A 16,404-nucleotide genomic window follows, 5' to 3' on the forward strand; every position below is an offset into this window, starting at 1 on the left:
GACACTCTGGTGGCAATGTCCAGCAGATGGTTGACGATGCAGTACCAATAAATATTCAGGCTGGATAGATAGATTTGAATGTCATCTGTGGAGAGATGATTATTGACCTGTGGGAATACCCTTTACCAAGAGGGTAGGTAGAAAGAAAAGGAGTCCAGAGACAGAGCTTTACAAGAGACAGAGCAAAGGATACTGACAAGAATTCAGACCAATAGAAGAAAAGCTAGAAAAGACTCATGTCACAGAAGCGAGAAATCCTGGAGTGTAGGGATTGATCAACACTGTCAAAAACTGCAGAGATATCAAATTGGATGAAGACCTAGAAAAGGCCATGTAACTATGAAGAGTGCTGGCAATGTTGGGAAGAACAGCTGTAGCTGCGTCATGGGTTTAGAAGCTATATTACAAGTTGAGAAGTGAGTGATAGTGAGGCAATGTGGAGGCAACAAGTGGCAGTGACTTTGTATTGATGAAGAAATAAATGAAATGAAATGTCAAGAAGGCCGTTATAAAATATATCTTCATATATTTCAGTGGATTTGCAGTCTCTAATGTGTGCATTCCCACCATTGGTGCAGTCTGAAACTCATCCATGTCTTCTTATCCTGGGTGATTATTGTCCACATATTCCCATATTTCCTCCTTCAAGGATTTTACCTAATGTCTAGAGATCTTCCTTCTGTCTTTTTACATTTTATGGGTACCAAAGCAATACTCTGGCTGTCTACCTCTTATCTTTTTTTTTTTTTTTGGCTAGGCAATGGGGTTAAGTGACTTGCCCAGGGTCACACAGCTAGTAAGTGTTAAGTGTCTGAGGCCGGATTTGAACTCAGGTCCTCCTGAATCCAGGGCCGGTGCTGTATCCACTGCACCACCTTGCTGCCCCCTTTCCTTTATTTTAAATGAAGAACTTGTTTATCTCATTTTCAAATCAGGTATATACAGTGTATGTGCATAACACAGTGCCAACAGTTTTTTAAAATGATATCTCTTCCTTTGAAGTGAATGTGTACCTGCTCTTATGAAGGGAAATATAGCTAGGAAATAGATTTCTATGGAGTATGAAAAAATAACGTAGACTGTATCTTCCTTAATACTGATTTTTATAAAAATATGTGTAAAGTTAAAATGCGTATGTGTGTGTATAAGACAGTGTTTAGAGATATAGCACTCCTTTAAGAAAAAATTTATTTGAGTTTGCTAAATAGAGTATTGGCTCATCAAATTTAAGAATAAATTATCTGTATTATACATATTGTAGTAGTAATAGCTTATTACCTAGATTTTCAAGTGATTAATAAAAGGTAAACTTAGAATTCATAACTGTAAGTGATCTTAGAAGTAATTAGTCCAGCTCACTGTATGTACATCGTAGAAAACTGACACTCAAAGTTGAATTAATTTACTCAAAGTTAGTTAGTGGCAGAGCTGGATTTAGAACCCATTTCTTGACTCCTGAAATAATGCTGTTTCCATTCTTCCTCAAATTTAATGTGTTCCTGTCAAAACTAAATTATGTGAGGGTTATGGAGAGATCACTTTGTATCTCTTAAAAAGACTTGTTTTGTTGAAGTGTGCTTAAAATATTATATTTGTTATAAAGCAGTGTGGTCTCTTTAGAAGCAGTATCTGTTTGAAAGACCAGACAGTAAAAAATTATCTGAATTAAATCGAAATCAAAAGTATCTGGTTTACTGATATCAGTTTAGATTTTTTGAACTTTAAAGTTGGAAGAGACCTTAGGGCTCATCTTATCTAGCACTCCAATTTTAAACATGAGGAAACTGAGCTCCAGAGAGGTTAAATGACCTACTCAGAGTAATGCACTTCTTTAGAGGCACATGTGGGACACTGAGCATCTAATTCCTGCTTCAGTGCTCTATGTTACTCCTGCATGCCAAAAGAATGTAAGGGTTTTGGCAGGAACTTTCCCCCTCTTTTATTTCCATTGCCCATTCCAGTACCTTGTACTGTAATGTGTGTGTGTGTGTGTGTGTGTGTGTGTGTTTTTAAAATCCAAATCTGGGATTTCATCAGCATGTATTATTTTTGTTGCGGAAACCTCAGAGAGCAGTTTCTCTGTAACTTGGAGCCTTAGAGAGCTGTGTGGAGTATTGAGAAGCTAAATAACTTGCTTGTGGTTGCAAAGCTATTAAGTGCCTGAGATAGGGCTTGAGCCCAGGTCTTCTAAGATGAGTCCTTTGTTCCACTCCACCCCACTACCTCTGTACACATTATACCCCTTTAATCAGTATTTATTGAATTGAATTCAGCTCTTGCCCTATGTTCTTATTCTGTTTGTCCTCTTTCTCTACATTTTTGAAAAATTTCCTGTTTGCCAATTCCCATCTCAATTGCCAAGCTTTCCATGAAGTCTTATTTTATTATACAACCTAGAATTGGCATCTCCTTCCTCTGAATTCCCATAAAGACTTTGTACAAACTCTGTTATGTCACTTACCATAGAGTGCTTTTTATTATAGCTATTTCTGTATATTTTCATTTCCCCAATTAGAGTATAAGTTCTCTGAGGTAGTCCCCTTGAACAGTGTTTTATTCTTTTTGTATACTTACCAATACCTTCCATAGTAAACCTCTTATAAAACTTTGTGAAATGAAGAAGAGAAGGCAAATGCTTTAAAAATACCTTTGTTCTTATTTAAGTTATATTTTCTATTTTTGTTATAAAATAAGTATAATAAAATTAAGTTTTAAAGTTGGCATAATTATTGTTAACAAATGTGTCTTAAATTTTTAAACACAATCTCTTATTTTTGTTTTCCCATTAATTTTTTTTTTGTTCTTGCAATCAGAAGAATTGAAATGTTCTATTAAAAAAACAAACAAAATAAAACATTGGGTAACTTGTGCTTATATATTGTAAATCAATCTTTTAGTTATGGGAGGGGAGCTGCTATATGAAAGAAGAGATACCACCTGAAAAGTTCCTCTTTTTCTGGTTTTAAAGTGCAAAGTGGTATTGATTGGTTTTTTATTTTGTTTTGTTTTTTGGAAATAAAAGTGAATATGCATTGGTAAGAGTTTCCTCACTGGGATTACTTGTACCAATGATGTTACATATCCAAGACCCTCTTACTCTCTGCCTCTTGCCACCCTCCTGCTTCCCCTCCAGAAACAGAGCCCAACATCTAGATTTATTGGTTTCAGTAAAACAGGGTCTTTTTCCCCCAAGTCAGAGATGGTCACTTATTGCTACTTCATCTACCATGCTCTAAAGGAAAGAATGAGATTCAGCTGTTTCTCAAAAAGACTCTGAAATGTTTTAGCATTTTAGAACTAAATTTTGCTCATCTTTAGATTGCTAAGTGAAAATCACTCTGTATTTACTAGAATGCCATTAAATATTCTCTTGTTGTTTGTCCGTCATTCTCGAAGAGGACCATGGGTAATGCCACGACTTGCTAGTGAATTGGATTTAAGTGAGAGAGTCTGTGAAAAGTCACCAGTCTCCCTTTCTCTTCTGGAGTCATCTGGGTCCAGTGGCAAGATCAGGATGACCGGAAATGGCTCTGGATGCAGTGGGAGACCATGGCCTTTTTAAGCTAAGGTCTTTCCTGGGTCTCAGTTTGACTGAGGCAATGCCCATTCAGTGATGAAGGCTAGGTAGGAAGTGAGGCAAAGAATATTCTCTTTTTCCTAGTCAAAAAAAAAAATCAATCTGGGAGGGAAAGACCCTCAAGGTTTCTGGGAAAAACAGAAACAATTGCTATTTGTAAATATTCTCTCAAATTATTAATGAACTCATTTTCTCCCTCTTCCCCCCCCCCAAAAAAAAAAACAAAACACAGTAACAACCTATCCTCCAAACTATTGATGTTGAGGATAACATCATTAAGGTCCAGATGAGGCTGGTGGAGTTGGAAACTTTAGCCTCATCAGTCACCGAAATCACCATACTCCCTACATATGTGAAAAGAAAACAGGTAAAATAAAGAGGTTCTGTTCTTGAGCGAAGAGAGTGAGCAGTGAAGCTTCTGTGGGTCTTCTCCCTGAAAAAGAAGCATCTTTTGCCCTGGGTTGCCCCTGTTCTATTCTGTAACCTAGACTGAGCCTGTGGCGAAAAGGGCCCAGAGGACTGGTCCATGTGTCTTTCTTAATCACTCTACTCAGCCACCCGGCTACAAGAAGAGTTCAAAAAACCAGAACACACAGAAGATTAAATCTAAGTCTTATTTCCAGTTATAGGGAGAAAAAAACTTGTGTGTGAAGATTCACTGCTTCAACCCTAGTGTTCCAGGGTATGGCCCTTTGAGATCCTTCTGGAGGTTTGGGTATTTAGGAACTCATTTTCACATGTTTTAGGAAAATATTTATCTCCTTGGGGCCAAAGTAGGGATTTTCCTTCATAGCTTGATGGGGTTCTCATCTCTTTCACTGGAAAAGATTCTTAAGTATTCAAGAAATACATCTGTCTGGAGAGATTATTTAAGTCATATTAGGTCTTGGACATAGAATGAATGGGTTTTGTTTTTTCTTTTTAAAGCTCTGTTTTGGCATTCTTCTGGGATCAAAGATTTAGGACTGAAAAGGAAATTAGAGGCTACTTAGTCTAACTCTTTCATTTTTCAGATGAGGAAACAGACTCAGAGTGGTTATTTGCCAGATGTCTTACTTACCAGTAGGTGTCAGAGGTGGGATCTGAACTTAGGTCTTCTTGACTCCAAGTTCAGGACACTGTTCACTTTGAGAGAAACGAATGCCTTTTTCTTAAAGCTTTACGTGGCAGACTCAGCTAGCCAGCCAAGTGGGATTAACTGTTCATATTTGAGCATAAATCTACCCCTGCCACTTAGGCTTTCTGGTCCCTTCAAAAAAACAAAACAAAACAAAACAGTTTCTATAACCATATTACCCATGAATCATCTTCACTTAACACGACTCTATGAATGTTATGATTCCCATTCCTCTTTAAACTTAAAAAATGCTAGTTCTAGACATCCCAGAAACAATTTACATGGTAATACATTGTTCTTGCCCCCATATATCAGTTTGTTTCTCCATGTAGACTAGATTGCAAACCTCATGATGGAATGAATCATGTCTTAATTATCTTTGTATCTCCCCTCCCACATAGCTTAGGGGTCTACACATGGTAGGTAATTAATAGGTTGGTTAAATGAATCATTGACTGTCTTTTTACATGCATCTGGGGGCCACCACTTTTGTCTCATGGACAAGGAAACAGAGATCCAGAGAGATTGCTTGAGGTCACATACACAGCTAGTAACAGAATTAAGATTAGACCCTCTGTACCTTTTCCTCTATAAACACCTCACAGTAGGACTGGTTCTCTATAAAGATGTTATCTCTGACAGCTGCTACAGATTTTCTTTCTCCCTTCCCACCCCCTATCAGGTTCTTGGTGAGGTTCTCTTAACAATTTTGCTACATTGCCTGATCCTGTAGTAGGTATCTATCAGTAAAACAAAGTGATTATTATTCAATATTTTTTTCTCTACATTTCTGAAAAATAAGATTTAGTCTGATATTTTAGTAGCGACATCTACAGTGGACTGAATAGATCTATTTTCACTATAAAAACAGAAAATTCCTGATATGAAAATTCATTAATAATCTTAGGAAAACATTTTTAAAACTTGAGGAAAATGCGTATTCATTTGTTTCATTTGAGCATTAATTGGTCATAATCACATAAAACTTACTGTGTTAAAAAGTTTTCCCTTTTGGATAACATTTTAATAAGTGAGGCTAATGATTCAGATTATTTGTATCTAGAGATATATATTTGCATACTATAACACGCATACAGTCATTTGTTGCATGTTACAAACCCCACTACCAGAGTTGGAGGTCTCTCCTAATGCTGGTAATTTCGTCATTTTAAGCCAATGTTCTTTATCTTACCTGTTAATGCTCTGATTCTTTTTAGTATAGAATGTTTTTTTTAAACACCCTTTCATATCACTGATTGTTTGCCTAGTTCATAGTTGGTGCTATTTTAGAGTAACATTTAATATTTCAAGTCACATCTTCCATTTTTAATGTTTCCTAGTCCTACAAAAAGAATGTAACTTACTGTTTTCTAAAAAAAATACCTAGCAGGACACATTCTTATCATTAATTTCAGATTTTCCTAGGTTGAAAGACAAAAGCTTTGCCTCAGTATAAGAAAACTGACAACTTGACTACTGATGATGTTCTCAGAGCACTTTGTGGTATGGATAAAGGTTGAAACCAAGCCTAAAACTTTTTAACACCGACTTTATTTTTTCTTTCACAAGGAAACAGTATGGCTTTTGGTTTCTCTCTTTTTCTGTTCCCTTTTTTATTATACCTTCTCCCTTCTTTCTCTCTCTGCACAGGGTGGGTATTCTGCTCCCTCCTTCTCTCCTTGGCAGGGCTCATTCCAGGGGAGCCCTCGGACTGTACCACCGCACCGCAGACAGAGTGAGTCTGGATCTCTCACTCATACCTCACCTTGGCTTCTAGTAGACATTTCCCCTTTGCACGAAATGTTCATTCTAGAGCACCCTTCTTTCCCAGCCTGAAAGAGCTGCTGGCATATGATTTCTATATTGCTATTTCTTAACACTATCTTTGATCGCATGTAAATGACTACAACTTAGACTTTCATAAAAATTATTAAAATTTAATTTTACTCTAACAAAATTCAAGCCTCAGGTGTTATGAATGGCATAAGCCCTATAAACATATATATATATGTATATATGTTATATATATATATATATATGTATATATATATAGTGCTTAACACATTTTCCTTTTTTATAACCTTAAGATGAGTAAGCAATACTTTTTTTTAATCTAGGTATGTTTAAAACATATTCACACATGTCTACGTGGGCATAATGTGTCCAGAACAGAGTTGATTTCATTTATAAATACAGATTTGCTCAAGTATTTCCTAAGGTCTTTGGAATGCAGTTCAATGAGGAGATGTCTTATTAAAAGACATTTTATGAGAAGGCTTTGTTGTCACTAGCATTTCTTTTAAATTTTTGATCGTTCAATATTTGTAGGGTAAGAAAGTGGCTTTCAGAGATGCATGGTTTACTAATACTGCTAACAGCTTGGTTATTTGACCCCTAATTCACTTGTTAATTTTGATCTGCTTTTCTAAAACTAGATTTATTGTGTTATACAATATGCTTACTATGTGCACATCTGGTAAGTTGGTAATATTTTATATATTTATTGAAATGCCCTTTTCATGGATTTTCTTGAACTTGTAAACTATATCAGTTGTCATTATTAGGCCTTTGTGCAAAGTTCCAGTTATTCTAATTGGGGGAATTTTCAACAGGTAGGAATATGAATTGTTTTTATTACACATCATGTCTGATGACATGTTTAAATTTAGAACTATGAAATATCAGGATGAATTTTAAATAGCAGTGGCTTTAGGAAAAATGACAAAGTCAGTTGAATTTGTCTTTGATGGCCATGCCTCTTTGCTTTGACTGTCCCCTCCTAACTTCTCTCCCTTTAGTGGAATTTCCATTGAAGAAAGAGCTTCATGTGCAGTGTTGCTTTCAGTATTTTGGCATGATTGATACAGGACGCTAATGTCCATCGGGTCATTGTTTTCTCCTTTCCCTTTCTCTGAGGCAACTGGGTACCTTTTCCTCTCTGCTTCTTCTCCTAACCTTCCTCTTTCCATTCACTTTTTCTTTCTCCCTTCAACTTTCTGTCTGCTTTATCTTTTTTCCAAGTTGCCCTTCTTTCTTCTTCTTTTGATCTCCATATCACTATTGCCCTGTTTTAGTCTTTTCTGCTCTTATTTAGTACTACTGCTGGATTCTTTAAGAACTCTATATCACTTTTGCCTGTAGGAGAAAAGTAAGGCTAAATGAATGAAAGTAGGGCTAGTTTGTGTACCAGTTGAGTGCAGGGAGAGATAACATGTTATTTTATATTCTCTGGGTGCCTAACACAGGGTGTTGCACATAGGTACTTAATAAAATGTTCAGTGAATTAGTGGGGGAATGAAAATCTTTCATTTGTTCATATGAACTTTGTTGGCTTTTATATATATGTGGTTGAAAGGAATTTTGTCCCCAGATATTTGAATCAGTAGCTTTGCATAGACACATGCCTTCCTGTGTCCATGTCTCTTCCTTTTTGCAGCTTTTTTTTTTGTTAAGGCTGCTAATAGTTATGGTTGTTCTATTTAATACATTGCAAGTATTTATTGCAGGCTATGACATGTAGAAAATTTTCCTATCCTTCCTAATAATGTTTCAGCGTAGAGTGGAATAAAACAATTTTGGATAATGTCAGTTATAAAAAATGCACTCATGTATGTATGAAACTTGTTTTGATCCTTGAAAAGGTAGGGTTATATAACAGAGCCTTGTCCTTAGAGTCAAAAGCCTGGGTTCGAGTGCTTACTTTTCCACTTGGTTTCTGTGTAACTGGGAAATAGTCATTTAAGTCCTCCAAGTTCCAATTTCCTCATCTATAAAATAGTGATTTAATACTTGCAGTAGTTACCTACCTCACCCAGTTGTTGCAGGAAAAGCAAAGTGTAACTGTAAAGTGACATGTCAATTAGAGCTTATTATTATTGTAATGAGAATGTATGATTACTTCGTTTTACAAAGGGAACTGAATGGAAGTCTTCTTATGGCCTGTTCCTTTGGTACCAAAATTCTGTTTCCTTGATGATCAGAAGGGGAAGTAAATTAATAGAAGAAAAATAAAAGCCTTTTTATTTTATTTATTTTACTTTTTTATTTTTTATTTTTTATTTATTTTACTTTTATTTTTACTTAACATGTAGTCTGCTATAGATAAACAGAAAGACTAGCTCCCATTTTAAAGACTCTTTATAGTTTACGAAGTTCTTTCCTCACAATATCTCTGTCAGATTGATATATAATCTATCTATTATTAGTTTTTTTTTTTAAATTAAGACTTAGAGAAACTTACTCATAATTCTGTAGGTAGTTGGTGCCAGAGTAGGGTTTGAACACAGTTCTTGAATCCAAGTTCAGTGCTCTCTCTATGGCACTGATTAGCACAGGCCTGGTATACAGTAAATGCTTGAGGTGTTTGTTGACTTGATAACTAGTGCCTCAGAAGACTTTACTAAAGGAGGAATGTTTTTAAGGAGTGGGAAAAGTGAGTAATATTTTAAAAAGAGAGACAAAAACAGACCCTAGTGCTTTAAACTAATGCCCGTTTTGATTTTTGGAACAACCATAATACATTATGTTATGGTTCTATGAAGCCTATCAGTAATTTTTCATAATGCTTTTTTTTCCCTTAGAAACCTAAGTGGCAGTGTAATTCTAGTGATTTCTAGGGATAGCAATTAAAAAATTCATCTGCAATGGAACCCACACCCAGGCAACCATAACCTTTCTTTTGTCCATTAGGAGTTCTCAATTCAGTTCAATTTAATTTATATGATATTTATCAAGTCACTGTACTCTCCTTTAGAAGCTCCTTCTATGAAATAGCAATGCTAACCTGAAAAATTTTTCACAAAAATGATTGCAGATTTGATTAGTTAAGAAAATTTCAAAATAAAAATCAAGCAATTGACGAGCATTTATTAAGCAACTATTATGTGTTGGATTCTGTGCAAGGCACTGATAATAAAAAAGACAAAAGTGAAACAGCTCCCCTTGAGGTTATATTCTATTAAGGAAGACAACATGTACATGTACCAGTAAATACAAAATACATGTCTGTTATTGGTGGGGGAGAACTATCAACTAGAGGGATCAGAAAAAGCATCATTTAGAAGGTACTGCTTTATCTAAGCTTTGAAGGAAACTAGGGATTCTGAAGCAGAGATGAGAAGGGAATATATGGAGACAGATCAAGTTGTAGAGTATAAGAGGAGTAAATGAATTGTAAAGGACATTAAATGCCAAACAGAATAATTGGTATTTTAGTCTAAAAGTAATTGGGAGCCACTGGAGACCATGGAGAAGGGGAGTGACATGGTCAGACTGGTGCTTTAGGGAATATTGTGGCAGATGGGTTGGAGAGGGAAGAGATGTGAGGTGGGCAGACCGCTTAGGAAACTACTGTAGTAATTGAGGAGAGGTGATGACCTGAATTGGGTAATAGTCTTATGATTGAAGAGAAAAAGGGGTGAATGTGAGATATGTTGTAGGGGTAGAATCAAAGAGATTTGGCAGATGGGGTGAAGGAAAGGTGGGAGTCCAGGATGATAATGGCATTGTGATCATGGGTGACTGGAAAGATGGCTATGCATTTATCAAGAAGAGGGAAATTTAGAAGAAGTGTGGATCTGGGAGAGAGATAATGAGAGCTATTTTGATACATGTTGAGTTTGATATGCTTATGAAATGTCCAGTTCAGAATGTCTGATAGGCTATGGTTATGTGTAATTGGAGTTCAGGAGAGAGACTAAAGCTGTATATAGAGATCTGGAAGTCATCTGCGTAGAAATGATAATTAAATCCATATGGAAGCTAATGAAGTTGGCAAAAAAGAAAGCAGAGAAAAGAAAAATGATCCCAGGACAGAGGGTGCACCCACAGTTAGGAAGTCAGATATCTGTGGTAACTCAAAGGAGTTTGAGAAGGAGTGGTCAGCCAGATGAGAGCCATAAGATAGCTGTGTTCCAAAGACCCAGAGAGAATGTCCAGAAGAGGGTGGCCAGCAATGGCAAATGCTGGAGAAGTCAAGAAGGTAAATGATTAAGAAAAGGCCACCAGATTTAGCATTTGAAAGATCATTGATTACTTTGGAGAGCAGTAGTAGCAGTGTGATTACAGCAGAAGCTAAATAACTAAAGGTTGAGAAGCAAGTGAGAGAGAAAAGGAAGCTAAAGTCACGAAAACATACAGCCTCTTCCAGGAATTTAGCTGTGAAATGGATCGGAGATAAAGGATTAGCAGAATAATCTTAACCATTTACCATGCATTTACAAATTGACTTACTTCATTTTGGGGTACCTGGTTTAATGATTAGAGGATTTGCCTTTTCAACCTTTATCTTAATCAAGATAAACGACATTGCCAAGGAATCTAATTCATCTTGAACTCTTGTCTTCACTTCATGAATCTAGGAAGAGTTGGAAGATCAATTTTACTTTCTGTAGCAAATCCCAGTGTACCCAGAGATTTCCTTTTTAGCTAAATAAATTCTTTGAGCACTTAATATAATTTATTTCTCCTTTATATAAGTCATTTCTCATTAAATTCATGCCAACAGATTCATGGCCAAAGGATGTTTTAATAATGATGAGTTTCTATCATAGTTATTTGTAAGCATTGCTACAGACTGTTAGATACAGGAAGCTATTTTAAAATGTTTGCTGTAACTGAAATTAAAATACAAGTTTCCAAAGTCAATAAAAACAGCAATTCTTGAATAGAAGGCAGTTTACCTATTTGAAGTTTGAGTGCCTTTATCTAAAAAATATAGCAAGCTTTAATCAGTTTTATAGACTAAGTTGAAGAGATATTTAAAAAAAGCTTGTGTTCTTTTTCTGAATTGTTTTTAAATTTCACAATTTATATGAGACATATTCCAAAAACAAAAACCAGATTGGAGGATAAGAAAAAAAATTTTTTAATGATTTGAAATCTGAAAAATAGCATTTTACATACATATATTCTAAAATGATTCCTATCTTTTTCTTACAGCACAGAGTACATGTACTCTTCACCAAGAATAATGCCTTCAGCCTAGCAAAGATCCCTCATATATCCATAAAGATTTAAAAAATAGTAATAATATAGTTTCACAAAATGTTTTTCTTAAGATTTTTGTGTAAATAATGAATTTTTCACAAACCGAATTATTTTAAAAAAAGAATTAAACCAAATTTATCATGGTCCAGAGTAATTTTGCATCCAACCAAAAGCAGTAAACTGCTTAAAGAATTCCAGTAAGTTCATATAGTTATCCTAAGTACCTGTCAGTATGTTAAGTTTTTGCTACTAATATTATTGTACCTAACTGCTCATTGGCCTCTCAACAAGAAAGCAGTTACTTCACAATGTAAATGTAAATATTGTCAGAATTCGTCTTTCACTGATGTCTGGTGAGACATAATTAAATGACTTGCCTAGGCTCACATGACTAGTGTGTATGATGTGGAATTTGAACCCAGCACTTCCTGACTCCAAGTCTAACATCTTTTCCATTATACCACACTGATGCGTGAAGTCCTGAGATTCATGGAAGCAGCATTTTATGGAGCCCATTCTGTAAAATCTGTACTCACAGAGACCTAGCACTTCAGGATAATCAGAAATTGACATCCCTCATTATGTGAATTAAATTTTTTTTTTCTGAGCTCCCTTTCTTCTCCTTCCTTCTCAGCTCCCCTTCCAACCTTTTTGTATCTAGTCTGCAGTGTCCCAAAGTATCTAAGTTAGTTCAGATCAAGTTTTTGATTTTGGATACTCAGTGCCTATCCAGGTAATAACAAAGAGTGGGGAAAGAGGAGGAAGTGAGGCTGTATTTCCCTTAACCCTACAAATTATTGAGAGTGTGAACTGAATTTTAGTTTAAAGCAGTAAAAAATGAATAAATTGCATTTTGAAATCAGTAATTTGGCAGTTAAATTTGGCAAGAATTGAAAATTCAGAATATTTTCAGGTATTTAGGTTACTTTATATTCTCTGTGATGCAGTCACTTGTTAATTAACTGCACAGTAATAGCTACATACTTTATCAGTTGCTGCTTAGAATATGCTGCTTATGACATTTTGTTGCAAATAGTAGAAACTAGTATTTCATTTCTTCCATATAAAGTTTCTTCATCAGGAATCTGCTGGGTATAATAGTCATAATTATGATGGGATAGTTTTGAATCCACCTTTCTTTTGTTTCTTATTGTAACTGTAGCATCTTGGTGTTCAAACACTTCCACTTTAAAGAAGTAGATTCTGTCCGTTTTGATCATCTAGATATGGAAATTGAACTTTCAAGTTTTAACTGAGTGATTGTGCCCAGCTCTAGACTGTTCTGATGTTAAGTTGTGAAGGTTAGCGACCGGGGAAATTAAGTTGTACTAGCGTTCAGTGGCTGTGTGCTGGAAACGGATGAACTGGCTTAGACCATTATTTGGTCTTAAATTGTTAACTAGTCTCATAGTTTTAAAAGTTGTTTTTATATTATTCTCCTTTATTGCATGTTATTCAAAGAGTAATTTATTTGCTTAGCTATCAGATGCTACCTGCAATTTTTCTAAGGTCTGCCCAAGCTAACATTCTTAGGAGAGAAAGGATGTGCTGATTACTGAGAAATCTGAAAGCTGATTAGGTGGATGATGAATATAGAAAATTTCTGTTATGAAGCCACACACTGTGCACAGACGTAGTTCTTTTGTGGGTCAAATCTTGTCTGTTATGCATAGTAATATATATTGAATGTCTGTTGATAACAGAATGGGTGCTTCTTGATGACCCCAGAAAAATAGCGTCATACTTCTATTGTAATAAAACTTAAATGAGAACCCAATTACACCTTCATTGGACTTTGTTACTTTAGCAGTGGCAAGGGGAAATGAATAAAAGAATTGGAGAATTGGTGGAGAAATCTAGAAAGCTTGTGTGTGTATGTTCTAAAGTGCACAATGGAGATCTGAAATGATTAACTTTTCCTCATAAATATAACTCATTTCCATATAAAATGATACAGAAATACATTTCACTCAGCTCTGAGGAGTGAACACATTAAATTATAACAAAATTATTTCATCTTTCATTGATACAAGATCCTGTATGTGAATCCTTTAGGTTGAAGAGTTATATTTTTTTTGAAGTGATAATTACTTGAATCGACTCATACCACTTTAGATGTTAGTAAGAATTAAAAATTAATTTATTTTGAATAAAACTTTTTAAATTCAATAAGTAGTGATGCCTAATGGAGAAATTAAAACCTCAAAGTTGCTATTCTGTCGTGGCAATTACTCATTGTCGTGTGTTGGTCCTCTGACATCATTGTCCTTGTCTTTTTCTTGTCTCTGCTTTCCCATTATGCCATTGGCAAGGAGTTGAGAAGTTAGTCCATTACTTCTATGATAAAGCGTGGTACAGTACAATTTCAGATTTCTTCCCACCACCTTTTTCCATAACCGTTGTTTTTTCCCACTTTGCATGGTGCATGCATGTCAAAGCCCTGCATGAATTAGTCATGCTATATATTGCTCCATTTTCTTCCCTCCTCCCAATCCCTCAAAATGCTTGAGAACCAACTTTTACCTACACCAGAAAAACTTTTGAAGTGGATCCAAGATCTACAATTTAGAATTGGGTTACGTTTAAGAAAATGTCATACCTCTTCTCTTATTAGCCTTATGATTAAAGTTTTTATTCAGCTTGAAAATTTCCACTATCAGTTTACTGATAGTGACTCTGGTACAATTATAGGTGCTTAGAGAAATAAAAATAATGTATTTTTATCTGCCCACCACCAAAGCTACCTCTAGGGACATTAAATATTGAATGTAGAGAATTCTTTCCACCTAAGAATGTTATTCTCCATATTTGGATCCTTCACTACCTTCGTCTCTGTGGCCATTTCCAGCTCCAGGTCTTCTCAGGAATATTACTCTCCGTTATGCTTTTTCTAAAATATTTGGATTGATTGACCAACATGTTGTGGGAATCATAGGCTGAGAAGCCTAGTGTTGAAGACAGAATAAGAGGGGAAAGAGCCAGAGGATTGATTAGGTCAGGTCCAACACTTTAATTTTAGAGATGAGAAAAGTGATGATTCGTCCAAAATCACAAAGTAGTAAGGAAGTTTGAGAAGCAGAATTTGAAGCCAGACCTCATTCCCAGTCTAGTGCTCTTTCCTTCTATGAAGACTGATGCCCAAAGTCACTTCCTAACCTTGAGAAAATGACATGGACCTTTGCTATTTTTAAGCACAGAGAAACTTCAGACTTCTAAGGCTGACTGGATAGATAGCACAAAATGACTATTTTATTGTGCTTCATTTTTCCAACCTGTTTCTTATAGAAGCATGTAGACTTTTTAGTGGGAAAGAATAGTACCATATCTTTTGCTTTGGTTCAGCATATGGTTGCTGTGTTTCAGATAGTTTGTAATTAACCCTGATCTTATTTTTGTTTCTTGTTACAAAGAAAACTATGTTAGCTCCAAACTGATTAGGGAAGAAAAAACAACATTCAGAATGTTCTAAATTATAGTGTTAAGTTTTCCATCAATCTCCCTTGAACATTTTTTAAATAGGTATTTTGACATTGACATTAGAATTTGGGGAGATCCTAAAGGCTCATTAAGCTATCAAAAAGCACCATTCTTCTTTCCATAGCAATATGGAACCAGTTTGCCCAGTTTGTTCTAATATCTAGTAAATATTAGTTTTAAAGGATAATGTTTTTGGCTTTTTTTTCTGTATAATCTTTATAATGTCAAAGGCAAATTGACCCTTATGTATTAGTAATGCTTCTATAGTATTCTCTAAAGGAAAAATATACTAAAATATAGCTAGAGTTGATTTCAAGCTATACTTTTCCATGTGTTTTTCACGCAAATTTGGTTGCCATGTCCAAAGAATTCATTGACAAGTGGCCAACCTACTGGTAATGAGCCTTCATACATAACTATAACTGGTTCTTGGGAAACACATAGTTGATCCTTAGGACCAAACTTAAGACCTTCCCAGCATGGTATGGGACCTGCCAGAGCTTGCATTCTTAATTGCATGGCTTTTATGAACTCAGGATTACCTCTATGCCATGCAGAGACATTGGTGAGAAGTAAAACATTTATTTTAGAGTAGATAAAGCATATAGTATTACTAAATTTAAAATAATGATAATCTGTAAAACCCATTAATGAATTTCTTTAGAAAACTGGCAGCACTGATTACTTTTGAGGAGTCATGAACTTTGCTGATTAGTTCATAGGATCACAGGATCATAGATTTAAAGCTGGAAAGAGCCTTAGAGACCAACTTCCTTCATTTTATGGATGAGAAAACTGAGGCCTACAGAGATGTTAAACTGATAGTTAAACACAGATAGTAATTGACATAAGTCAAGATCCATGTTCTCTGACTTGAAATCTAGAACCCTTTCCGCTGTAGCTTACTGGCTTTTGTATCATATATAAATTATTCATTTTTTGTTTTATTTTTAATATAAAAACACAAACATCTTCATTCTCTAAAACAGGCCTGCACAACTTGCGGCCTGCCACTTACCTTGCAGCACGCCCAAGAATTTCCTCTACATACAAAGGATGTTTTCCTCCACATTTTTCACAGGCCACCAGAAATCCTTTGGCATGCTGCAGGCAGCCTTCAAGACACAAGTTGTGCAAGCCTGTCCTAAAACATTTTTTCCTTGCTCTTTATTGAGTTAGGGGCATTGTTTTAAAGAGAAATCATGCTTTAGGTAGATAGATCAGACACTTTTTGAGGTTCCTTCCA

At 35.4% G+C, this 16,404-nt stretch overlaps 1 protein-coding gene across 5 annotated transcripts in view; it reads left to right on the top strand.

Moving 5' to 3' along the window:
- Positions 1-16,404, top strand: part of CCSER2 (coiled-coil serine rich protein 2) — a 121,324-nt gene that overhangs the window by 99,418 nt on the left and 5,502 nt on the right. Inside the window, exon 10 of one of the 5 annotated variants that reach the window (XM_027846300.1) lies at positions 6,345-6,429. The exons of the other annotated variants lie outside the window; for them this stretch is intronic. Within the exon in view, the coding sequence (XP_027702101.1) occupies positions 6,345-6,429 (85 nt within the window). The remainder of the gene's footprint in view (positions 1-6,344; positions 6,430-16,404) is intronic. 5 annotated transcript variants of the gene reach the window in all.

The sequence above is a fragment of the Vombatus ursinus genome, unplaced genomic scaffold (assembly GCF_900497805.2).
Source record: "Vombatus ursinus unplaced genomic scaffold, bare-nosed wombat genome assembly UNPS02015129.1, whole genome shotgun sequence".
In the NCBI taxonomy this organism is placed as follows: domain Eukaryota; kingdom Metazoa; phylum Chordata; class Mammalia; order Diprotodontia; family Vombatidae; genus Vombatus; species Vombatus ursinus.